Here is a 26498-nt window from a genome sequence, read left to right on the forward strand (position 1 = left end):
GCTTACATGTATCTATTTGTCTGCAAGTGGATGCATTAGAATGGAGCGGAGCAGGGAGCTTATAAACCGTGCCGACTTGCGTCACAGCTACAGGCTTTTTCAAACTGCATTTTTTTCATCTGCTCCTGATTCACAATGATTTGAATAAAGAAATGCTCAGAAATTTAGTTTTAATCTTAATTTTTTTATCCATAAATATCCATTCTATCATCAGAAAAATGCCAGAAGAACATGTTAAAAACACCAAAAACACCGCCTTCGTTAAAGTCTGTCTTTTAAAATTCATCTTGCTGTTTGTTTGTTTTTGGGCTTACAAGAACTGTTACTTTAGCATAACAAGCAGCAGCTGGAGTTCTGTCATTGTTAAAAAGGTTAAATCTTTCCCATGATCCTGTCTGGTCATGGTTGCTGTTTTTCCAGTAATGCAACACCCCCTCATGATTTCTCATCAGGACAATTAATTGTTGTAGTTTAGTTTAATGTGGCTCAAAACTAATTCCATAATATAGAAGTTTAGGCTTCAGAAAAAATAAGAAAAGTCCAGAGATGTTACTATAAATACAATGTTTTCCTTCATATTTCTTCTAAAACAGAGGCTATTGGGAAGGTGGGGTCTCTTTCAGGGCTCTTTGAACTCCTCTTCCTCACGGCCTGCCTCCTCCTCTCTGCGGGACTTCCTCTGAGTCTGCTCAGACTCGTTTTTTATTGCGGACTTCGCCCTCGGACACGGCTCTGGTCCTGGTTTGCACCGGCAGGTAAAAGTCCTTATTAGGGGCGGCGTTTCCGGTGCGTCACGGCTGACTGTGAAGCCCCAACTTTTTGACAGGCGCAGCGGCATCATCCGCTCCAAACAGCCGCGAACGGACAGGATGGATGTCTACTGGGGGAATGTTTGCTTTGTTCTCCTAGTCATTAGTGAGTATTTGACTTTTCCTCCTCATTTTCCTCAGACTATGTCTAATTCTTATGGGCATCTCTTGTTAAAAAGGAGCTTTTCAGATTAGTTGGGTTTAGGATTACGCACGGTGTTGTTGTTAATTCCTGAGGTTTCGGGCTGACTTTGTGAAAACTTTAGAGTTCAGCTGGTTATCGGGTTTTTTCAGAATGTCTTGCATGAGTTCGTGGCGCAGGTAAACAGGCGTGGCAGAGGGGGCTTGTTGGTGAAAGTCCCTCCAACATTCATCCACATTCCTGTCCAGCGCAGGCTGAAAGCTGAACCTGCCTGCACGGGCTTGCGTCTGCAGGAGGACTCACACTTGACTCACACCAGCATGATTGGGGTTTCTTAGTTGTTGTTGTTTTTTTTTTTTTGATCATCCACAAAGTTACAAAAGAAGTTTATTTGTCCTTCCTGAAACTTTTTCAGTGCCCAGACTTCATGAGTCAAGGCTGATGCAGCCACTCCTGACAGGGGAGGAAGCTGAAGGGAAATGCTGCTTCAGTGCCAGAAGTCTTTGCTCGTCTGCTTTTTACAATCTTATGAATCTAAATCACATTCTATTCGTTATAAATATGGTTTTTATATTTTTAATTATCTGTGCTCTAAAGCAAGATCTTCTTGCTGTTCAGAAGTCTTAATATGAATGTTTTCCAAGATTTTTTTCTGAAGAATTTGTAAAATCAGATAACGATGTTGAATGAGAAATCCCCAATTTCTTTAACAGTAAACTCTTTCGTTATTTAAGTGAATTCCTTTGGTGGTGCAGAATAAGTCAGGGTGCCCCTTTTTGTGAAGACTTGCATCATCACAAGTAAAAAAATAGAGCCTTATTGTCATAACAACCTTGAATCTTTTTCCCTTTCCAGCTGACCGAATCTGTCTGTTGCATTCGTTCAACGTTGGAACTGCAGATGCTAAGATTTTTAGCGGCTTAGCAAACGAGGAGTTTGGGTACACAGTCCAGCAAGCAACAAACCATCAGGGCAAATGGTAGGAATTCATTATTTCATCTTTCAATTTTATTTATTTAGCCCATATTAAAAAGCAGTTGTCTCAACGGGGTCCACATACTACAATGGCTGAGTAAACTAAACAGACTAGAATAAACTGTGCATGCCTGCCCTTGAACCCTCCTTTTTGGTAAGGAAAAACTCCTAAAAAAAAGAAAAAATAGAAAACAATTCCGGGGGAAAAAAAAGAAGAAACCTCAGGGAAGTCGACATGAAGGAGGGATCCCTTCTCCCAGGACGGACAGGCAATGTACGAGGACTGTTAGAGAGGAATTAGCTAATCTAACTCTACAAATACACGTTTCAATAGCAGATGGGCTTCATTCAGATGGAACAGGGGGATGGCTGGGAGCGCTAGACGAGCAAGAGGCGAGGTTCACGACCAAGAATTCCCGACACTGGCTGTTGTTTGAAGTTTAGGTCATTTTGGATTTAAACTGCAAACATGAAGAAAATTTCATTTTAGACCCCACAAAGTGATTTAAAGTTTTTTTCTCCTTCATGAAATCTCCATAAGTTGATTTTGTCAGGGTGAGGAGTGGACACAAATGCAGGACATAGGATCTCCCAAAGAAAATTTCCGCTTCAACAGACAAAACTCTAAAAACAGGGAGGCTCGTAACTCTGAGAAACGCAGAAAACAATCCGGCAACAAGTGCAGACCATTACACACCATTACACACAGGGGCGCACATCAGGGAGGGCAGGTGAACCCACTGTGGGAAGATTTACACTGGAGGGAAAAGTCAAGACAGCTGAAACGAGAGGACATGTGAGCAACAGGAAATAACAAAAAATAAAAAGCATAAAAGCAGAACTAAAACCTCCCTAGCCCAAATACCTCACAGATTTCGTTTGCTCAAATTTCTTTTGTTGCTTGACAAATCCGGAACCCAACAAACAGGCAAAAAGCTCCCTCGGGGACATAAATAGTTTAACTTCAGGTAGTCTTACCTGGCACGCCCTCAGAGTGTCAGGAGGATTACTTGTGGAGGCCTGCCTCATCATTTGAGGCGTGATGTTCACTACTGGAGCAGGACCCACTGCAGAGACAGGTTAGCCTGCCAAGTGATAAAAGCCGATTAATCTGTCACCTTTAAGCTACAGGCGAGCATTTTCAGGTTGCTTAATAAGATCAAAAACCTGATAACATTTAAAGATATTTGTGAAATTATAAATTGATCAGATCAGGAGAAACACTTAAGGGTATGTGGACGTGTAGATGTATATTTCTGTTGTTTGTTTTGCTTTGTTAATGTTTTTTAATTGCTTGAAATAAACCATTTCCAAATCCAAAAAAATAGAGCTAAAGGCTTTTTACCTGCTTTTGCTGCTCCTGCTTTTCTTTATAACCTCCAAAGGAACAGAACTCTTGGGCTGCAGGTTGTTCAGAGTCTGCCAGTGAGTTAGCTGCTGAGTGCTTTGTTGACATTTGAACATTTGTCACGTCTAGTGCATGTTTTCTTAAAAACCCATTAACTCTGAGTATTGGTTTGACTGTTCACATTTTGAAATGATATCACCCTAAAAGGTTAGGAACCAGACTGAAAACATTGATGACCCACTCCAATGAAAATTTTGTTTTTTGGTGTTTTTAACATAAAAAAAAGGAGCAGACAAAAAAAAATGGTTTGAAAGGGCTTGTACCAGTGAAATAGATTTTGCAGTTGGAAGCATATGTGTCTTATATTTTAAAATAAAAGTCAACACCCGGGTGCATCCACTTGCAGAAGACTAGATCTGTGTACATTTTCATTTTCATTGTCTAAAATGGCATCTGGCTCAGAACTGTACAGCTGGATAATTCCAGTGTTGCTTGCCATTTTGTTGGACTGGTAATGTTAAGTTGGGGTTGTGAGGGGCTGTAAGCTAGCAAGAGAGCATGTAAACAGGTGGATGATGGGAAGTGAGAACTCCTGCCGCTCTGCAGAAAATATGTCCTAGAATGAAGATATGTCCTATTATGTCCAATGACATAATCGTGATCAAAAGATCATTGGGAACACTTTTAAAGGTGATCAGAGTGGGACTTTATAGCATTCCAATTAGTTTTAGTGCTGTTTTTGCAAATTAATGACTTTCATTCAACAAAATCAGTTTGTTCACAAACTGAAAGTTTTCTTCAAGAAGTTGGACTTTTTTTATGTATTTCATGACTCCAAAATATAACTTATCAAGAAAGCAGGCCAATCTTTATGGTCTTGGCAGTTTGATTACAGGATTTGAACCATGTTTGTTAAAACTGCTGTTAGCCATTACTTTGAACTTTTCTGCAGATATTTTTCTCTCAACAAACCTTTTATTAAAATGTGGTTTCATTTCTTAAATCAATTTCATCAAATATAGTTTTAAATTAATCTTTTTAAATGTTAAAAATATAATTTACTATGGGAAAGACATTTTTTGTTACAAATTTGCAGGTTGAGATGTTGTTTGCTTGTTTGTTCAGATATTTTTTCAAACTGATAAGCAACTTTTCAGGGCAAAAATCAATCCTAGTTTCCAAGTGTTCCACATGTGCGCCGTTTCCTCAAAGCTTCTTGAGCCAATGTCACAATCACATTGGTGTTATTCACTAAAGCTTCACTTTGTACTAGTTAGTTAAACAGTAATTTTCTTTGTCATGTCTGGCTGCTGCACACTCACAGATAACTCATTCTCTGGAGGAGCGGCCCCTTTGCGCAATCAAGGTAGAGGGCCGTTCATTTCTAATAACTCACTTGAGCCAACCAGCTTGGGCAACCTTTAGATGACTCAAATCGAATGACATTGACCAATTCCTGTGGTGTGCACTGGTGAATATTTTGAGAAGTGCAGGCGCCAGCAGGAAGTGGGATGTGGGGGCAGATTACAGCTCATGTGCATCTTCCGAGCTTCTCATGGTCTTGTTGCTGTATTCTGGAAGAGAAAAGATAAGTGCATGAGTAATCTGCTTCCACTTGTTGATAAGAGGAGTGTTTGCATGCATTCAGACCAGTGTTTGAAACCCTATTTTTTTTCTCTAAAGTAATATTTTGTCATTTAAATTTGCACTCATAAAATGTTTTTGCACTTTTCTCTCTTTATGAAAAGCGGAGTCCATGTCTTCAGTATTTGTCTGTGAGCTAACTCTCTCTTTTCTGTAGGCTCCTGGTTGGTGCTCCTTGGAGTGGATATAGTGAAAACAGGAAAGGAGATGTTTACAAGTGTCCAGTCTCAGGATCTACCACCAGCTGCGACAAACTCAGCCTTCAAGGTAAACTTTGCACAGAAGTTGTTTAACCTCAGCCAAACTTTGGGGCAAAAACCTCATCATTGTAGTTCTTTCAACTTCCATGAAAACCTTTTCGCCTGAAAAATAAAAAAGTATACACGCCATATGGTATTTCTTTATATCCATTCCTATTCTGCAACATAAACTTGTTTTTTTCATTTCATTTTAATCCAGATTCTGTCAGAATTCCAGAAGTTACAAACATCAACATTAACATGTCTCTGGGTTTGACTCTAACCCGCATGCCTGCAGATGATGGACTACTGGTAAGTTTGAATCTTTTACATATTTTTTCAGTGCACACTCATCAGCAAACCTTCGAGTAACTGTCAGAAAGTACTGCAGCCATTTTTATCCAGATTCTCCCATATGGGAAGCCCAGACTGTTCAGTTTAAAGGTTTGAGTTTGTCTTCTTCTTTGTGGTTGGATGCAGATGTGTGGTCCTCTGTGGGGCCAGCAGTGTGGCGATCAGAACTACTACCCTGGGGTTTGTGCAAAACTGGATGCACTGTTTCAGCCTCAACCTGCCTTCTCTGATGCTGTTCAGAGTAAGCAGCTGCTACGCAACATTTCAACTCAGAGCAAATCCACTAATCAGTACTGCACACATTCATTTACCGGATTCATCAAAGTTAACCGCCTCATGCCATATTTCAAAGATTTGTGAGGCACCATTTAATCCAGGGCTTCACTTCATTTAACATCAACATGGAAAAAAAACAACAGAAAAACTAAAAGAAAAACTTTAAAATTATTTATAGTTTAACAACACCACATGGTTAATACAGGTGCAGTAAATACCCAGAAGTTCATTTTACATTTTGAACAAAAAACGAAATAAAGAAAATTAATAGATTACTGAAAAAAAGAACAATATATATATATATGTATAAATAGTAATAACATGATTAGACCAACTGATATGACATGTTACAAACAACTAGAATAAACCTGAATGTATGAATCCTTGTTAATGAAAAGAACATTTTTTTTATATCATTGGAAATAAATTTAGGCATGAAGGGGTTAAGTGCTACAAGGGAAAAACATCTGCCGGAGCTTTATTGATTTTGATTGTTTTAAATTAATTCAGATTATTCCAATAAAACCAGATTATCTAATTTGTATGTAAATGGCCAAATGGGGCAATCAGATCAAAATCAAAGTGTTCTTTTTCTTGTAATTCCAAAAAGCTAAAGGATGGAAGACAAAATTGGTACATTGAACATACTTTTCTAATTGGTCGTCACACCTAAAATCTGCCAACAATAACACAATATTAGGCCCTAACTCATAATAATTTTATTTGAACTTGTTTTTTTCTAATCATCATAGAATTTGTTTGACCAAAAATCCTCTGTTTCTTATTTTTGTCAGTTTGATGTTTTTGTTTCTCATTGTAAGTAAAGCACAAAAAAAGTGTTTTTCAAGTGTTTTTTTCTTTGACTTTTCCGATGAGATCAGCCGCTCTGTCAGACCCACACCCACTTGTTAAACTTGCTTAGTTCATTTTCCACACTTGAAGTTACAGAAATTTCATTTTGACCACTAAGTCAGCTGCTGCTTGCATTACTTATGAGTAAAAATACAAATACAAAGAAACATACTTTTTCTATTGATGAGGGTTTGCTTTCTATACATGAACATAAAGGTTAATGCCATCTCAGTTGAACTAAAACAACTGCAGAAAAACACAAACTTCCTAATGTCATTATTTACTTACTAATCTGATTTTTATTCATTCATAAGTAAAAGGATGGAAATTTAGATGAATTATTTCTCATTATTTTGTTAAAGAAAAATGCAGCTTTTTTCTTCTTAACCATCTAAAAAACGTGAGCCGCTTTCGATGGTGTTAGTGATCCATGAAGCTTTGTCAGATACTGGAAGCTCCAGGTTCTTAAGTGATTCAATCTTCTCAATACAAGCTACAATAGTTTACATCTTTATAAAAACAATGACAACAACTTTTTTTGATTTGCAACGTTTGAAATTCTGCCATAATGTGTGAAACAAGACCAAAATAACCATCAGTCCAAAACAAAAAGCTTGAGATTATTATCAAAACAGAGACATTTCAAATATGAGTTTATTTGATTAAAAAAAAAAGTTAGTATTTAATATTGTTCATTAGAAATATATGCTTTTACCAGACGCCAGGCAGGACTATCTTTAGAAAGATGTGCATGGGAAAAACTAATAGCCTGAAGCAATGTCAATGAATTAATATTCCCACTATGTGAAATAGTTTTGTATATGCAGATACCCAGAAAACCATTTCTGCTAAGAGGCTGACTTGTTTATGCACTTCTTTTTAATTGGTGCTTAAGTTTTATCCAAAAAAAGTATTTTAGTAGATCTTCATCTGAGACTACGTGTTTTAAGGCTTTAACACCACTTGTGCTCATGCATTTGTCTTAGAAATGACACACGTTTCTACTTTTATGAATGCTTTTGCTTGTGGGTGATTAAACTCTTAAACCACTCAGATGTTTACGTTTTTACAACCAGCTGAAGGATAAATAGGATTTTGTTATCTCCCTTTTTCAAACAACACAAAGGAACTGAAACCAGTACAGCACAGTTCTAAAATGAGTTTCATGGCCAAACTTTTTTCTTATGCTTTTTATTTTTTCCTGTTTGATTCATTTTTCAGAGTGTGGGGGACCGATGGATATTGTGATTGTTTTGGATGGTTCCAATAGCATTTATCCCTGGGAGCCAATGAGGGATTTTGTCCTGAAGCTCATACCCTCCCTGGACATCGGGCCCCAAAGCACTCAGGTGACACAGATGCTTTTCTGTCTTTGCTGGAAAATGACATCAGTTAGAATCCTGACACCTGCATGATTCTTCACTTTTGCAGTTTTATTTACTTTTCTGTCTTTTTTTTTTCTGGTTATCATGTCAGGTCAGTGTCATTCAGTATGCTGTCAATCCCAAGTTTGACATCCAAATGAACGGATATAAAACCAAAGAGCAGCTGTTGGCCGCAGCATCCAAGATAACACAAATGTCCGGCACTATGACCAATACTTTCAGTGCCATTGAGTTTGCCAGGTTGGTGCTGCACACAAACAAACAATCTTTATCCATGTGTTGCACTACTCACAAACTTATAGATAGTATGTAATAGTGCATATTTTGCTAATTTACTCATAAAAAGTTTAGATTTGTTTATATTTTATGCAATTTTTTTATTTAAAAAACGTCATAAATAATTTTCTACTTTTGCTTTTTTCTCTTTAGTCAACAGGGTTTTGATGAAAAATATGGTGGTCGACCCGGTGCTTCCAAAGTAATGGTGGTCGTTACTGATGGCGAGTCTCATGATTACGACAAACGTGAAAGGGTCATAGCAGAATGTCAGAAGAAAGGCATCACTCGCTTTGGTATAGCGGTGCGTGATTTATTTATTTATTTAGCCAACCACTTGGTTAGCTGGGAACTTAGGATATATGAATACACTTATGCTGTACAGCTTCCACTATTAATGCATTTTTGTGAGTTTTCCAATAGATATTTTTAAAGGTCATTTATAAATGTCAAAATTATTACCTTCCAACGTTTGATTTGCAAGAAATCAGTTGGATCACAACTTCCTTAAGAAAAAGTATGTGAATAAATGCTTTAAGAATAATGTAATTTTTTCCACGTTGACTTTTTCATTTAATACAAAAGAGCTTTTTAGTTTTTTAGGCTTTTAATAAATTAACTTTTTGCTTACAAGCGTGTCAAATTAAATTGATTCTAAGTTTGATTTTTTTTTTTTTTACCCCTCCAGGTTCTGGGTTATTACATAAGAAATAACCTAGAAACAGAAAACCTCATCACAGAAATTAAATCCATAGCCAGTTTACCCACAGAGAACTTCTTCTTCAACGTTTCAGAAGAAGCCGCTCTTTCCAGCATAACTGGAACTCTTGGCAACCGTATCTTCAATATAGAGGGTGGATATAACTTCTATTTTGAGAAGGTTCTTTATCGGCTTTTCTTTTCTTGTGATGCATAAATAATGCCGTGTTTAATTAAGGTACTGGAAAAGGAGGAGACAACTTCCAGATGGAGATGTCCCAGGTGGGATTTAGTGCTCACTTCTCCAGTAAACAGGTACACTAATGACGAGATTAATAGAAAAAAGTCTGGTGCTTTCAATCACAATACCAGTTTTGCAGGGGGTCTGATTGTGTTACCCGATGTTTGTGCTGCTCCAGAATGTGATGATGCTGGGAGCAGTGGGAGCGTATGCCTGGAGTGGAACCGTCGTCCATCACACAGGGTCAAACGTTAACATCCTCCCTTCCTCAGCTTTTGAGAGAGCTCTGCAGGACAGAAATCACAGCTCACTACTGGGTACGTTTCCACAGTTCTCCTCAACATCTATGAAAATAGATAGTTTCTATGTAAGCACCGAATTTTATTCATTCCAGGAAAAAGGGAGGCCTTCAGTCACCTTCCAAGGATGAAACAGTTTATACAGTTTATAGTTCTGAAACTGTAAAGCGCTTTGTGTCTGATGCCTTTGTTGAGCAACTTTGTTGTGCAGAAAGGTAGAAGAGATTACTGCAAAAGGATCTTTATGACCGTTGGGACTCAGAGACCCTTTTAGAGAAAAATCCAGTTTGGGGTGTTTTTAACATGTCCTTGTGGCCTTTTTCTGATGATAGACGACATACATGAAGAATATTGGTAACGCTTGATAATAGGTGTCCTTAATAAACTATTTATAAGACATTAACAAGCACTTTTAATGTTGTAGTAAGCTGCTTATAAAGACATTTGTTAGCAGTTGTAAATGTCTTACAACTGACCAGAATATTAAGCTTAAAGTTGCATTTGTGAGTCTTTATTCAAATCGTTGTGAATCAGGAGCAGATGAAAAAGTCCTGTTGAAAAAAAATCTTGGGAGGCTGGGCAGATCACAAACCACCTGCTCCGCACCATTCTGATGGATCCACCGGTAGACGACTAGATCATTGACTGTATGAGAGAGAATTGGACTGAGCAGATGTGATGTCACCCATAGAAAATATTTTTCTTCTGGCTTCTTCAAATTTTTTCGCCATTTTTCCACAACACGAACATTCCCAAGTTGGAATCAGAGGACAGCGATTGGTCCGAATGGTTCTATGGAAACTACTGTCGCCAATCAGGAGTGAGCTTGTTGAAAATCCAAACGCCTTCCACCGAAAGCAGGCTCAGGCGAATCTGTCAATCAAACTTTTGAGGTGGGGGCACCACATGCTATTACTGAGGCATCTGATTGGTCAGTTCTTAGTTTAAATAATTTGCATTAAACAATATTAAAAAATAAAAAATTAGGATTAGCAACAAGATGTTAAAAGAAAGTATCAAAGCAAGAATGGTTATTCTGACCAATAGAATAAAATTAAGTAATGAGAGTGTAAATAGAAAGCTCTCAGCAACGGGGAGGGTAAGAGGGGGCAGGGCTGCTCCGCACCAACGGTCCGCCCACAACTTAGAGGGAAATTTCTAATGAACTACTAAACGATGTCCTAGAAAACAACACAGGGTTTCTTCATTTAGGCTAAAAATGCATAATTATAATCAAAAGACCAATTTGAAAATAGATCAAAAGATGATTGATGTGGGTTTTCATGCATATGCAAACATACCCACATATACAATAAATAAATAAAAAAACATGCGCTCATGTTTTTTTTACTGTACTTAACGAGGCAAAACCTCACAAATGTAGTTTATGTCATTGAGGAAGGTCTTTCATAGTGATGCACCCTGTTGGTAAAAAGTATTTCCAAAAGTCAGCTTACTATCCTTACATTTATTTTCTACATTCCTGTGCAGGTTATTCTGTCACCACAATATCTGATGGCTCTGCAGAATACTTTGTTGCTGGAGCTCCTCGCTCAAATCACTCCGGCCAAGTCCTCGTGTACACCATCAACGCTCAGAAGCAGGCGGCTGTCATCGATTCTCAAAGAGGGAAGCAGGTACCGACTCTCTGAGATCTGTTAGCTCAGACTTCAGAAGCTTAGAACTCTGAAGCCCAGACAAGTAGATGCCTTTTTTACATCTGCCCTAGATTGGATCGTACTTTGGAAGCGTCCTGTGCTCTCTGGATGTGGACAGGGACGGTGTGACCGACCTCCTGCTGGTGGGGGCTCCCATGTACATGGGAGAGCTGAAGAAAGAGGAAGGCAGGGTGTACCTCTTCTCTGTCACCGGGGTAACCATAAACTAAAAAAGATGTAGCTGTGAGACTAACATGTGCGTTAGAAATGAGATCGACTAACAGATGTGACTACAAAAGTTTCCTCTTCATCTTCATCCTGTCTGTTGATGTGAATCTGCATCCCTTCCTCAGAGGATAAACTTTGCTCCAGTTATTTTATTTAAATCAGCTGATTTATGTTGATATGAAGCTGTACAATAATATAGGCTATTTAAAAATGTTTCAGGAGGAGTAATTTCTACTTTAAAAATAAAGAATAATTGCCTTACAATGGGAATATTTCCAAACTTGGTGAAAATAAATCTGTCTTACAATTTTTCCACATCCTTTGCTGAAATTCAACACTTCTGAAAATGAGTTTTTACTGCTTCTTATCAATTTAAAAGAAAAGTTCTTAAAACAAGAGCAACTAAGAAAAGATGGGCTCAGTATAATATAGTCAGAATAATCTAATAATATTTAGTTTCATATTGTTATTTTTTGTGAAATGAAATATTTTTTCATAGTCATTAATATTATTTTTATTTAAAAAAGCCTTTGTGTTGTAGTTTGGCTTCTTTAATGAAAATCAATCTTTTTGTATTTTCTGAAGGGGATTCTGAACGAGCAGGGGCTTCTCAGCGGCCCACCCCCCACTGTGAATTCTCGCTTTGGGACAGCCATCTCTGCCATTCCTGACCTTGACTTGGATGGTTACAGCGATGTTGCAGTGGGAGCGCCGTTAGAGGACAGAGGGAGAGGTGTCATTTACATCTACAATGGGCAAAAGAAGACACTGAACAAAGAGTTTTCACAGGTGACAGCTGAGTTCACACCTTTGACTGTATAATGATGTCAGTTTCACTCATGTTTTCGCGACACGGACGCCACTGTGTTGGAACCAGACGACGTCAGTAAGCAGGAGTCCAAGGCCGTCCGAGTCATTGTTTCTATGGCGCCCACTCTCGCCAATCAGGAGTGAGCTCATTGGAAGTCCACACCTCATACCACTTGAAAGTAAAATCTGCACTGTGGGAAAAATGTCATGAAAAAAACTAGCTTTAGCAAAGAACATGTTAAAAAATAAATGTGTGGGGGGGTGGATATTTTGAGTAATAGCTGTTTATTTTTCTATAAAAGTCTACGGGATTTTGGCTTCTTGGAGCCAGTGGGTACTTCCTGTTTGAAATGCAAGAGCGGGGTCACTCAGTCCAGTTCCCATATTCAGTCAATGGTCCCCCCCCCCCCCCCCCGAGTCTGAAAGTTGTGAAAAGTAGTCAAAGGAAATGTTCATCATCAGCTCTCTGTTTTTTTTTTTTTGTTTTTAAAAAAAATATTTTTTATGCCTTTTACAGAGAATCTTTGGCTCCAAACTGGATGCTCAGCTTCAGTATTTTGGAAGATCTCTTGACAGCACCAAGGATCTAAATGGAGACACCATCCCCGACATCTCCGTTGGTGCTTATGGCAAAGCAGTGCAACTCTGGTGAGCAAAAGAAACACACAAAAAACGTAGATAATTATAGTGAGGAAACACTGTAGGTCTGAAGTCTGACGTTGTTTTCAGGTCCAGAGGCGTGGCCAGTGTGACTGCTTCTGCCTCCTTCAACCCGGATAAAATCAACATTTTCAACAAACAGTGCAACATCAAGGGGCGCGTGCTTACATGTTTCAACACAAAGCTGTGCTTAACCGCTTCCTTCAAGCCCAAGAACTCTATGGGACCTATCGGTACTGTATTCATCTGTGACAAACATAATACATGCTGCAGATTTTTTAGGAATATGAAAAAAATGCTCTGAAAGACGTTTGCAGAAATTTCAGGTCGTACAGCTGTTTTGTCAGTGTTGAATATGAAAGTAGTTGTTATTGACTAAAAGTGCTTTAAAGACATGAAAACTCTAAACAGGAAAGTGCACCACTGTGCCACTCTATAGTGACAATAATAAGTTCCAAAGTAATGATGCTAAATTTCAGAAGATCTACTGAATATTGTAAAAGATCATATGTATTTAAACTTTTTTTAATTATCAAAAATTACAGAATGTCAATATTTACCAAACTTGTGATCTTAGTATTTGAAACGTGTTGATCACACAAAGTCTTCTGATTTATTGCAATGAAAGCAGTGCTTTAAAAACTCACAGTTTAGTCGACTGTTATGGAGGCACCTCAGCCAAAAATTCATAAATTTGACTGACTAGAATTGAATCAATGCAAGTAAAATTACTATCACACATTGGGAACCACGGTGGAGAGTTAAAAGAGTCCCTGCCTTAGACAAACCAATAAACATTTTATTTTTTAAAAGGCCTATAACATGCTTTTCTTAAGCCTTTCAGAGGGAACAACATCCATATATATGATAATACCGTAAATTCCAGACTACAAAGCGCACCCAATTATAAGCCGCACCCACCCACTTTCACGTGTTTTATTTGTTTTAAACATACACAAATCGCGTTGGAATAAAAGCTACATGTATTAGGCAAAATGTTAAACCTGGTAAATCACATCCTGACTCCCTAAGTTAGTGTGATTCATTAGCACACTGTGGGAGGAGTCAGCCTTGCCTCAGGCTCATGCATTTCAGTACACCCACATCTGCCAAACAGCATGGACCTCTATTCTGTTCACAAGTTCCTCAGTTATGGTTTTTTTATTTTTTTATTTTTTGTTTTTGTTTTTTTTACTTATTGACAATCTAGGTATCATACATAAAATTACAAACAGTAACCATATAATCAACATTACATCCCTCAGTTATGATGAGGAAATTTACATCCGCGATCCCCCATTTCCCATGAGTCTTAGGGGCTAAAGGCGGGGCCAACGCCCGGCTTGCCACACTGTTGTACGTGTTTAAGAATGAGCAAGTAGCAGCAGTGGATGGAGGGGTGAACGGGAACAGCTCTCCTTCCGCTTGTGTCGCGGCAGCGTTATGGGAGTAACAGGGCTGGTTAAAAAAACACACTAGTAAAATAAAGCAGCGGCGACTGAAAAGCGCGCGCCTCAGCGTGATACCAGCGCCTCAGCGCGGCGCGTGCGTCAGAAGTTTCCTTCCACAACAAACACTGTTGCTCCGCGGACGCCTCTACGCTCCGCGCTCGCCCCGCGCGCTCCCCTTCCTATCTTCTCTCCGACACCTCTGGCCAGGGCGGCTCCAGGGAGGAGCAAATCGTGTCTGTGCAGAGCAATCGGACTTAATACTGTACGTTTTGTGGATGAGGGGCGGATGCGTTGTTACGTGTGGGAGCCATCAGACTGCCATCGGCCCCGCAGCTCAATGTGCTCGAGCAGCAGGAGAAAATGTCTCCAGCTCACACGGAGGCTGTCAGCTTTTCAATGCAAAATTCTGGTCAGTCCTTAGAAACCGTAAAAACGATCACGTGGATTTGTGTTTCCAGTTGTGTCCCGACAAAATAAAGGCTGATGTTATTCCCACATATTTACGTGCAGCCAGCCGAGTCACTATGACTCAGAGGTAAATTCCCTCCTGAGCATGCGCTGTTCTCTCCGTCACGCAGCCGACCAGCTTTTCCAAACCTGTTGGCGATGGTGGATTTTTTTACGCTGCTTTTAACGATTGTTTTTAACTTGAAAGCTTCATCATATTGTTGCGGCGATCACGTGCACGTTGGGTCTAATGGCACCAAAGGATTCTGGGATGCGGCTGGACATGCGTGTTTCGTTTTGTTGAACCATGACTGAAGTGTCTAAGACCTGAAGTGAGGTCCATGCTGTTTGGCTGTTTAGTCTGTTGAAAAACAAATGACTTGTGCTTGGTGTTAGATAAAGAATTCAAACCATTCACTGAGTCTGAAAGTACGTACATGGCGGCCGCCAATTAAATTCATAAATTAGCCATGTCACTGAAAAAGCTGCAGGCTGTAAGCTGTAAGCGCAGGAAAAAAGTAGCGGCTTATAGTCCGGAAATTATGTTATGTTACCTTTGGCTCACTAAAGAACTATTTTTTATTTTTTGGTAAAATATGAGCTATTTTCCAGAAGTCTTTTCCAACCTGGAAGTAAGACGACTCAATCTCTGAGGCCCCGCCTTTTGCTCCTTGTGGGTGTCGCCCATTTCATTATGTCAACCTAGAGGCGGCCTTGGCAGCGTGTCTGCTTTTCGCCCACGACATCTGAACTTTTGCAGAGATGATGTGCATATTGTGCATATAAAATGAAAGCCTTTTGCCGATCACTTCTAGCTCCGTGGAGAAAGTGGGTGTGTCTGATAGCCTGGGGGCGGAGCTGGTAGCGCAGACTCTTCCTACAAGGGGCTGTTTCTAATTTACCTGTATCACAATGTGAAGATCTGCTCGTTTTCCTGGATTGGGAGAGGCTGGTGCTCAGAGCACAGTGGTTTAGAGTATACCCAAAAATGAATGAATGGATTAAAATACCCATTTGGGTGTTTTTTTGTGAGGAATCAACATTATAGTGTACTTAAAAGCTCAAAAATGTTATTTTGCATGATATAGCCCCTTTAAGTGGAACTTAGAAACTTTAATTTTGGTGTTACAGCTGTGTTACCTCAGGTAAAGAGAATGTTTGACTTGCAATTAAAAATACAGATCTGGCGGCTGGATCTTTCTATCATACAATTCAACACATTTTCAAGCTGAAAAAACAGGACGGTTCTATGATTTTTATGTTAAAAAAAGAAGGGGGATTTAAGTTAAAAAAAACATACATATGTAATTTTTTCATTGTCCCCAAATTTCTTTCAGGCATTTTCTACACTTTAACTCTAGATGCCAACTTGCAGGATTCTCGTGTGACGTCACGAGGCATGTTCACCAAAAACAATGAACGCTCCATAAAAGAGAAAGCACAAATAACATCAGGACCTCTGTGTCAAGACTTCCAGGTTTACGTTCAGGTAAGGTTTGAAGATCATTTGTTTTGCATCATCTGAGCTGCGTTTGATTATTTCTCTTTGTGTTCACCAGGAAACACCGGACTTTGTGAACTCCCTGAGTTTGAAAGTAGAAATTGAACAGGAGAATGCAGATGGGAATCCTGTCCTGGACATATTTTCCCCCAGTGCATTTGAGTTCTTTGTAAGTCATAGAACATCTACTGTAACTTATTTTATTTTAGTTTGTGTGTTTGTGTGCGATTATCTTTCCTTTACTGTCTACTTGTCTGGAGCACACCAGGTGAGACTTTACAAGGTGTTTGCTCAGTCCTTTAAAATGATATGCTTGGCCCTCGTGGTAATTACTGGCCTGCTTGACTTTGTCACGCAGGTCGTGTTTTCTGTCAGCAGCCAGACTAAAGCTCATCCAGTGCAGTAAACATATGCTCCCACCTGTGAGTCATCACTGAGACTAACCTTCTGGGCTTTCTTTATTTTTTTCGATTCCAGATCCCTTTTACAAAAGATTGCGGGTCTGACGAGGTGTGCCTGAGCGACCTGGTGCTGAGCGTAAAGACGGACACTAAAACATCCAGGCAAGAATCCAATACATCTTCATTTATAGTACCCTTTACAGTCAAAACAGCAAAGCACCCACCCTGATAATTTTTTTAATCTATTTTCAAAGCGTTCCCAGTGTTTTTTTTAAATTATGATTAAGCCGTTTTTAGCCAAAACAAAAAACCTGTGTTGTTTTCTAAGACATAGTTTCTGCAGGAGTTCTTTAGAAATTCACCTCTGAGTTAAGAACTGGACTGGACCTTTGGCAAGGAGCAACTCCTTCTCATCACCCATAACTGAGAGCTCTCTGTTTACAAACTCTGTTAGCTCTTCAGCTAACTTACAGCACCACACAACCCCAACCTAACATTAGTGGCGAGCAATATGGAAGCTATCCAGCTTAACAGTTCATTCAATTTAAATTTGAGTAACAAAAAGTGTGGATGCCTGTTTTGAAGAGGAAGGTTGTTTTCGTCCTGTTTGGTGCTGCCTTAGAGAAAACTCAGTAACCTCAGAGCTTAACTTTACGTTTACAATTGTTGAATGATCTGCAGCATTAACTGTATAGAAGTTAAAAATCATGGTACCAAAAAAAAATAAAAAAATCATGGTACAACAGTAATAATGAATTTCATTAGCTTTGCGCCTTTCTTGGAACCCAAGGTTGCCATACAAAAATGAGGGAGAAAAAATAAAGCAGCAATGAAAAAAACAAACAGTTTTGAAAAAAGGCCTTTGCATTCCCGTTTGAGGAGAGTCAGGTGGAAAAGGTGGGTTTAAGGCTTTCTATTGAAATGAGAGATTGTTTTCAAGCCAATACATAACTTCTATAAGTTAATCTTGTAAACCAGACTTGGGTCTCCGTTTGCTCCTCTGCTTATTTTATCTTTTAAGTTTAGTTTATTTTGTTCACATTTTCAAGAACCACATATTTACTCTAGATGTTGTTAACTTTGCCTACAAGTTAAGATGTCAAACATGTTTTTTAAGAGGACATTTGTGGAAAAATGTTCCTTTTTCTGAAGGTTTCATGAAGTGAGAACACAGGGTGGACTGCAGATGCTGCTTCAAGTCCTGTAATGTGGTTCCAGTTATTATTTCACATAAAGCCGTCAAGAAGAATAGATTTTCAAGAAATGGAAAGACTGTGAAAGTCTTAGACTCAATCTCACATTCCCCTCTTTGATGTTTGGGTTTGGAAACTCTTAACACTATTTTTTTCTTTCTTATGAGCCTGTCCCAGCAGCCAAAATCAAGAGAGGTCTGGTGTCATAAAGCAGTTTAGACAGACTTCAGAGAAAAAAGTACAATAGCTTTAAAAAAAAAGTGGATTTTACTGGTGTTTTTGCACGCATGTTATTTTTTGTGTGTGTGTTTTCAAAGGCGTAAAATCATTTTTTTTAAGTCTAGTTTGTGTTCTTGTTTCACAGCTCTGGTCAAACTTTAGTCAGCGCCAACAACCAAGATCTGTCATTTGATGTTTCTGTGAAAAACAAAAAAGAGAACGCATACAACACTCGAGTGTCAGTCAAATATTCTGCCAACCTGTTCTACTCCACTTTTTCTGCGGTGAGTAAAAAAACAAAGGAAAGAAGAAAGGAAAATCACAGAAATGTTCCACCTTAACTGGTCGCATAATGAATCATTACAGGCTGATGGCGTCCACTGCACGTCCACAGAGACAGACACGGTTACGTGTCAAGTGGGATACCCAGTCTTAAAAGAGGATCAAGAGGTGGGTAAGAGTTGAAGTATTTTTTTGTCATCAGCATCCATATTTACCAGTTGTTGTTTTTTTCCCTGCAGGTGAAATTTTCCATCAAGTTTAATTATAATTTAAATCAGTTACAAAACAAAGCTGAGGTGACATTTCAGGCCAAAAGGTACATGAACTGATACATCATTTGTGGTTGGAAATGTGTGCTTGATTGAGTTGTGTGATCAACGTCGTGTCCCGGCTGGTTTTTGCAGTGATGGCGAAGAGGAAAATCCTGCAGACAATGATGCATTCAAATCCATTTCCCTTCAGTACGACACAGGAGTTTTACTATCCAGGTGGGCATTCATATCTCTCTTTATTTATAACTTATTTCCAACATGCAGATGACAAAACTGAGGAGAAAAGAAAAACTCTTAACAATAGAACTCAAACAACAGCAGCAATTAATAATTATTATTATTTTTTCTTAGAAATCAGCTTAGGCATGTTGGAAAGCAGAAGCTGAGCTTATTTAAAGACCCACTGCATTCATCGTTTGATCTATTGTAAAAGCGTCTTTAATATATGATTATGCCATTTAAGGCATAGGAAATAGTTTATGCAGAACGGAAGTAGTTCATTAGAATTTTAGAAACTTGAAGCAGAGAGCTGTGGCTGTTTTTATTTCCCCGTCAAAAATATGACATTTTTCCAACTGCATTTTGTCGTCTATTCCTAATTTACAATAATTTGAATAAAGAAATACTCTGAAATTGAATTTTTAAGCTTGATTTTCTTAATATTTATCCCCCATTATCAGACTAATTACATAAGAACATGTTAAAATCACCAAAAACCGCCATTTTCATTGGAGTGGGTCTTTCAGCACACCCCCTTATACTTTCATTCACTTATAAAACACTCCTACCTATCACCACAAACAAAGGTAGTGACAATAAAGAACATTTTTTTTGTGTATCACCACTATCATCACCATACACACATCCATCCCCACTGTTTTGTAACCAAACCATTTTTTTATAAAGTTTTTTGAAAATGTGAAATGTTTTGACTGTGCTTTGTCTGATGTTGTATTGTCCTAGTGTGGACTTCAGTTTGTTCATTTCTCCTGTCTTTTGTTTTTAAGGGAGTCAAATATCAACTTTTATGTGGCAGATGCATCCAGACCAGTTGTCACCACAGTGGAGACCGTGGACGACATCGGCCCGGAGTTTAACTTTACAGTCAAGGTGCCGCTCATGAATGCAACCCCATAAATCCCATCATCCCTACTTTTCAGGTTTTAGTTGCTTTCTTTTTGTGAAAAAATAAAAATAAAATAATTGAAAAGGAAAATTTCTCAAAGGTTTCAACAGGCTCGGTGCCCCTCAGCCTTCTGTATCTCACCATCGGTCTGCCGCTGAAGACTAAAGGTGGAAATCCTCTCCTCTATCTGATGGATGTAAAACCTCATGGAGTAAGTGGTCGTTTTTTTTTTTCAGGAGAAAAAATGGTTTAAAGGTTGCCCTAATTTCAAAAAGGTTATGGTAGTTAAATGCAGCTATGAACACATGTTTTTTCCCGCTTTATCATATGCAGAATATTAACTGTGGGATGAATGACTCATTTCTCCTCCTGCAGGGAGGTTCTGTTAACTGTGACTCCAATCATCTCATCGATCCTCTGAAAATAGCAGAGAAAAAGCACCAAGTTTCTTTCACAGAGGAAAGCCTGAGAGGCATCGAGAAACTGGTCAGTCACTAGAACTTTACATTCCAGGTTTTCTGTTGCTACTTGATACTTCACTGCAAACACAGAATCTTAAGAAAGTAAAAAGACCCTTGTTTGAAGAAAAATAGTCTTATTTTCTGTCTTGCAAGGAAAATCATCTTATCAAGAAGGTTTTGCAAGACAATCTTAGTTTAAGGAAAAATGTCTTAGTGACTAGGTTTTTTTCCCCTTTTTTCTCACCATTGGCAGATTGTTTCCTTTTTTATAGTGATTTGATTGTGCGTTTAATACAGCAATACAGACCTTAGCTAGTGCATCACTCAAATATTACCAGCCCATATGTGGATTTCAAAGGCTTTTTACAAAAAATATATAGTTATCACATTAAATTCTGTTCTGTACCTAATTTTAGAAGGCTGAAAGGATTAAAATGTATTTATTTATGTCATAATATAAAACCTTTCAACTGAACAAGAAGGAACCCAATTTTTACAATGTATGCATTTTTTCTAAAGGCTCAAAAAACAATTTAGCACATTTTTGTCTGCTTTGCTTATTCCTGAAATAGTTTATTTTGTTTTTATATTTAATATCATTATTTTTTATATAATTTTTATACACTATAAATTCATCCACTTTTAAATTGTTTAACCCGTTTCTATCACTTGACCACAAGGGGGTGCTAAAATACCAGAAATGTCCAAATTCCTTCATTAGAGTAAAATGCCATGCAGACAAACTTTAACTGCTTCTCCTTCTTGCGTTACTACCCCTGCATGCTTATTAACCTTATGTAAATATAAATATAAGTTTTTGTTTTGTTTTTTTGCCCTGACAGGACTGCAAGAGTGCAAATTGTGAAAAGATTAGGTGTATTCTCAAAGTCACCAGCGTTTGGACCCATTACTTTGTGGAAGTGAAAACAAGGATCTGGAACGGCACCTTTATGACAGTAAATTCCTTCATCCTTAATGAATGTTTTAGCTTTGTTGCATTTGGATCGTTTTGCTCGTTAATAGAGCCACCCGTTGTCGCCCTTTTAGGCCACGTATCAGACCATCGAGCTGACCTCCAGTCTGGACGTGGAAACCTCTGACCCAAATCTGCTGGTTATTGGCCTCAAACAGCTTCCTGTGAGCTCCCAGTTTCATTACTCAAATGGTGCAGCTTATTTACAGAGCATGCTGCCAAAATTACTGCAGCCTTTCTTTAGACTGCTTCTGTTGATGCTGTCGGATTGTTATAGACCTACTTCGATCCTCTTTTGACTCGTTTTCAAATAATTCCTAACGGTCTTTTATTCCTGATTATGTTGTTTTTAGCCAAAATAGAAAAAAAACCATGTTGTTTTCTGAGACATGGTTTCTGCAGAGCACCAGTAGTTTATTAGAAATTTCCCTCTAAGTTGTGGGCGGAACTGTTGGTGAAGAGCAACCCCGCCCCTCTTCCCTTTTCCATTGCTGAGAGCTTGTGGCCTGCAGAGAATATTTTCTACGCCACAAATAAGCTCTTTCTCAAATATCATTTTTTTGGTCTGATCCTGATTCACAACGATTTGAACAAAGAAATACTTGAGAATGCAATTTGAAGCTTAATTGTCTTCATATCAGAAAAACGCCTCAAGAACAATTAAAAACTCAGTTTTCATCAGAGTGGGTTTTAAAGCACTTTTTCAGCTGTGAAAACTTCAAAAACAAACATCTTCTGCCAAAAATATGTATGAAGCAAAAAATGGGGATGAAGTACAGTTTGAATTTTTCTCTCCTAAATGAAAGTGTGACAAAAAAAATGCTTCTGTGTCCAGGTGACTCTGACCATAAGCAAACCTGGAGAAACAGCTGACGTTCCGGTGGGGGTGATAGCCGGCAGCGCCATAGCAGGCGTGCTGCTACTAGCTCTGGCTGTTGGGGTTCTCTACAAGGTAACAACCTTTGCTAAACTTGTTAGAAAATTGTACTTAACAAAGCCTGATGACTTTTGTGAATGGTCTAGTGATCTGAAAGTATTATATTTTTTACCTATAAAACATTAGTGTCATATTTGTACCATGTTTTTCTAAGACCCCGATCTCATTTGCATGTTTAAAACTTTACTTTAAGATTCATTGTATTTACTCTGTTTTCTCTCCTGTAGTTCATTATTACTCCACTAGGAGCAGTAGAATCCCTTTTTCCTGCTCATTTCAAGATGACTGCTCCCATGAAATCTCATTAACACTGTTGGCAGACAAAATTTAGCTCATTTTCAAAACTTAATGGTAACAATAACTCGTCTTTTCTTAAATGACTACTTGCTGTAGTGAAAGAATGCAACATGTGTCAAAAATTAATTCTTTACAAAATAGGTTACACCAAAATAAAAAATATGTGGCTCAAATTTGAGACAGTGGGTAAATAAGATGCTTTTTTTCCTCAACATTTAAGTCAATATCTTTGCATTAAAACTTACTGAATCACCCAAATGTGCCATAAATGCAATAATATTTGTAGATTTCATCAAGGGGTTTAAAGAAAATCTTGAACCCAAAGAATTAGAAGATATTTTCATATCTTTGATGTAGTGCGCTTTACAGGGTCAACCAGCATGTTCATGGGAGAGTTATGGATTTTTTAAATAGAATTCATTTGACTTTCATTGAGGTTATTATTTGATTTGATTTTTTTATTTAGAGATTAGATTTTTAATGTAATACGAAAGAAAAAGTTTTACTATGTCAATCTTCTTCCTTTTTAGGTTGGATTTTTCAAAAGAAAGTACCAGCAGCTTCAGAAGGAGTCAGACGAAGACGAACAGAGCCAAGCACACGTCAACGAGGTCCTTTAAGCCACGGAGGAAAAGCTGCAGACCTCTCTGTCAGCGTGAATATCGGTTCATCTTAGGTGCAAAGAGACAAAAGCTCAGCCAAACCGAGCATTTTAAAGCACTGGATGCTGTTTAATACGAGAATAGCAAAGAAAGGCATTTTAAAGACCCACTCTGATCCTCTTTTAAGTCATTTTTAAAAGCGTTCCCAGTGGTCTTTCAATTATGATTTTGCTGTTTTTAGCAAAAATCCAAAAGAACCTGTTGTTTTCTAGGACATAGTTTCTGCAGAGCAGCAGTAATTGGGAGGAGGACTGAGGTGTGAGCAGGTGGACCAACCCCACTTCCTGTTACACATCCGTTTACACTCTCTCCTGCTACCTTACTGCCCCTCACACCCCCAACCTAACATTATCGGTGCAGCAAAAATGGCGAGCAATATTGGAGCTAAGCAGCCATACAGTTTTGAGCCACATACCAGCTCAGTCGAGGAAAACAAAGACGCATATGGATCTATTTGTTTACAGAACGGAGCGGAGCAGGGAGCTTGTGTCTCGCCGACTGTAGCTGCTGCATCATAGCTACAGCATTTTTGTCTTCTCTTGATTCACAACGATTTGAAAACAGTAATAGTCAGAGGTGCAATTCTGATGTTTTTATATATATATATATGTATATATGTCCTCCACCATCAGAAGAATTCCACAAGAACACGTTAAAAACAGCGTTTTCATCAGTGGGTCTTTAAACAGTAACCACTTAACTGGGGCCTTCTAGCTGTTTTTACTTCAACATCACAACTGTAGATGTCACAGTGCTGAGGTTCATCAACAGGAGGCAAAGATTATAAGCCTGAGTTTTACACTGTAACCACAACTATTTCACTCAATGCAGTTTGAATTTTTTTTTAAATGTATAAAAGTTCTGAAAAACAAATTACAAAATTATAAATATTACAGGCGAAGTTCTGCAGCTTCTGTTTCTACGCATCAACAATCTCACTTTGGGGAGAAACTTTGTTGCAGAAACTTCTGTTTTTAATTCACTCTCAGGACTATCAGGGTTTCTTTTACAGCAGAATATCTTAGAGTCATTGATAACTCATTAAGTGGAAAAAAGAATTAACATGTTTAAAAAACTGTGTATACTTTCTAATAACAAGGCGTCATGTTTAATATAGTTTTTTTTGTGTTTTTTTTGTATTTTTATCATTTTAACAGTTTTGTTTCACTCTCTTGTTGGAGTTAATACTTTTTTTGGAATAGTTCAAATAATAGTCATTGGGAATTTTCTTAAATACAAAAACCCATTTAACCCTTGTGCTATCCTATGGGGTCAAGATGAGCATTGACGTGTCATTCCTACCATGACAAAGGTGGAGAGGATTTCATGTAATCCATGGACACCAGTGAAGATCACAAATCATTGAAGAAAAAGGGTTCAGAGCACTGTCTAGTGGGTCTAGATGACCCAACTCCCAATGTTAAAGTGCCTAGCATAGTACAAGGGCTAATTCAAGTATCATTGCTACATAAGACGAAGACAAAAAATAATCAGTATTAGAATTCAAACCATTAAAGAATCTAACAGGTAAATTTAGGTGTTACACTTTAAACTTTTCTATAGGGGTAAATATTGTTTAGAGTTTATTTTACCCCCTCAAACCCATAGGTTTGAGGGGGTAAAATAATTGCTCCATTTTGCCACAAGGTGGCAGCATGTTGTAGATTTTTAATTTCTTGTATAGGTGGCTGCTTTCTTCCTTCATACAAGTACCAATCTGATTAAGAACGGTTGTGTTTTTTTGTTTTATGTTTCCTTTTTGACTTTTTCTACACTGGAATAATCTTATTTTTTTACTTTTGACCTATTGTGGCACTAGAACTTGCACCACTTTTATTGAATTACAAGTCAATTGAGATTTTTCCTCAGAGCGTGAATTTCCTTCCATATTATTAACTGTCATGCTCTCCTGCAATTAGCTTAGTTTGTCCCTGGGCTGTTTTGGAATGTGTTTCTGACTGTTTATCTTTCCAGTCAGCCAACATCAGCACCCAGCAGTCTTTAATATTCATTTCTCTGGTGAAATGGAATGTGCTTTTTGTCATTAATAAGTTGCATATTTTGCAGGAGGGGGAGACTGGGCTCAGGCTCACCTTGTTCAAGGGGGTATATAGGATTTGATAAATGGTGGAACCTCTCCATTTCCCAATTACTCATGACCATGTGTTGTGAAACAGCTTTGGATTCCATGTAAAGGTGTACAGGGAGTAATTTGGAAATATTTTGATGAGATGAGATACAGCTAAGTGTTTTTTTTTTTCATGTTTATCCTTCTGAGATTTTCATGAGATGACTGACAGGTACAACTGAGAGCAACTGATCTACATCAATGTGGAATGATGACCAATTTCGAAATATTTGCAGGGAAATCAAAGGTGACGTTGTTTGACAAATGTCCTGTATTTGCACTTTCTCAATGTGATTGTATTGAATGCTAAAAACATTTTAAAGGGATTCGTTGTTCGAATAAAGGTTTGATTACCTTCTCAACTCTGTTATATGTCAACAAAAAACATATTTCTTGCACACAATGTTTACATCTGCAGAAATTTTTGGAAACTGCTTTTATTTTTGAGATGCTTTTTTTTTTTAGGAAGATAGTTTGTTCTAGCCTGGGAAAGACTGGTTATTCCATCATTGGTCCATCTTCTAGTTGACTAATTTCATGGAATTTTACATTTATTTGTGTACAATCAGCACTGGTTTATCCTCTGGATCCGTGAAGAGTCTTTTCAGAAGCTGTTAAAAAATGAGCAAGAATGTCTGGCTCAGTGGAGACGTAAGCTCTTGCAGATTTTCACAGAGTTTAAATTTGTTTAATGTAAAAAGTCCCACTTTAATTCAAAAAGTGGATTGATTGAATAGTAAATATTTTCCCCGTGGAAAACACTCCAACCTCTGTGAATCATTTGCTGTGGAAGTCTGTTTGAACCCCGTTCAGTTCAGATTAAAGGACCCAGAGCCCTGTTGTTCCTGTGCTCAGATGTCATTGGGGGCTTCTCGACAACAGGCGTTACATTAAAATTCATTGCAGGGCAGAGACGGTCTTTCATGTCAGACACTGTTTTGGAAACTTCGACCCTTCAAAGAGATGGATCTCGCACTGACACAAGACACTGGACGGTTTTTGAACCTAAGTTGACATCAAGTGTGGGGACCTCTCTCCGTGTTGACAGATGCTGGGGACACAAGATAAATGAGGGCTAGAACGGTCTGAACCGCTTTTGATTTTGGATCATGATGGGGAGGGGTACAGGCTGAGGTCAGAAAAGATTTTTTTTAAAATTCTTCATTATAGAAACAGAAAATCTAAATTGGTCGAGAGCAGCCAGAACGGAGCTGTGACTCAACAGGAAACAAACTTTCTTGCATAGTTTCTTC

The 26498-nt window shown here is 38.3% G+C and overlaps 1 protein-coding gene across 1 annotated transcript; it reads left to right on the forward strand.

Moving 5' to 3' along the window:
* The first annotated feature begins 633 nt into the window (after positions 1–633).
* itga2.2 (integrin, alpha 2 (CD49B, alpha 2 subunit of VLA-2 receptor), tandem duplicate 2) lies at positions 634–25607 on the forward strand. The gene is made up of 31 exons (XM_078953254.1): positions 634–755; positions 827–915; positions 1807–1930; positions 5076–5185; positions 5378–5469; positions 5638–5752; positions 7861–7988; positions 8116–8264; positions 8454–8604; positions 8989–9154; positions 9238–9314; positions 9419–9557; positions 11031–11176; positions 11269–11412; positions 12011–12214; positions 12753–12883; positions 12965–13128; positions 16131–16282; positions 16353–16463; positions 16772–16857; positions 18253–18391; positions 18474–18557; positions 18629–18705; positions 18794–18877; positions 19669–19771; positions 19888–19998; positions 20163–20273; positions 21091–21204; positions 21296–21385; positions 22057–22173; positions 22986–25607. Exons 2-31 carry the CDS (start codon positions 870–872, stop codon positions 23073–23075), a joined length of 3555 nt encoding a protein of 1184 aa, XP_078809380.1. The 5' UTR covers positions 634–755; positions 827–869; the 3' UTR covers positions 23076–25607.
* Positions 25608–26498: the final 891 nt, after the last annotated feature.

Source organism: Oryzias latipes, chromosome 9 (genome assembly GCF_053564925.1).
Source record: "Oryzias latipes strain Hd-rR chromosome 9, Olatipes_Hd-rR_3.1".
NCBI classification, from domain to species: Eukaryota; Metazoa; Chordata; class Actinopteri; order Beloniformes; family Adrianichthyidae; genus Oryzias; species Oryzias latipes.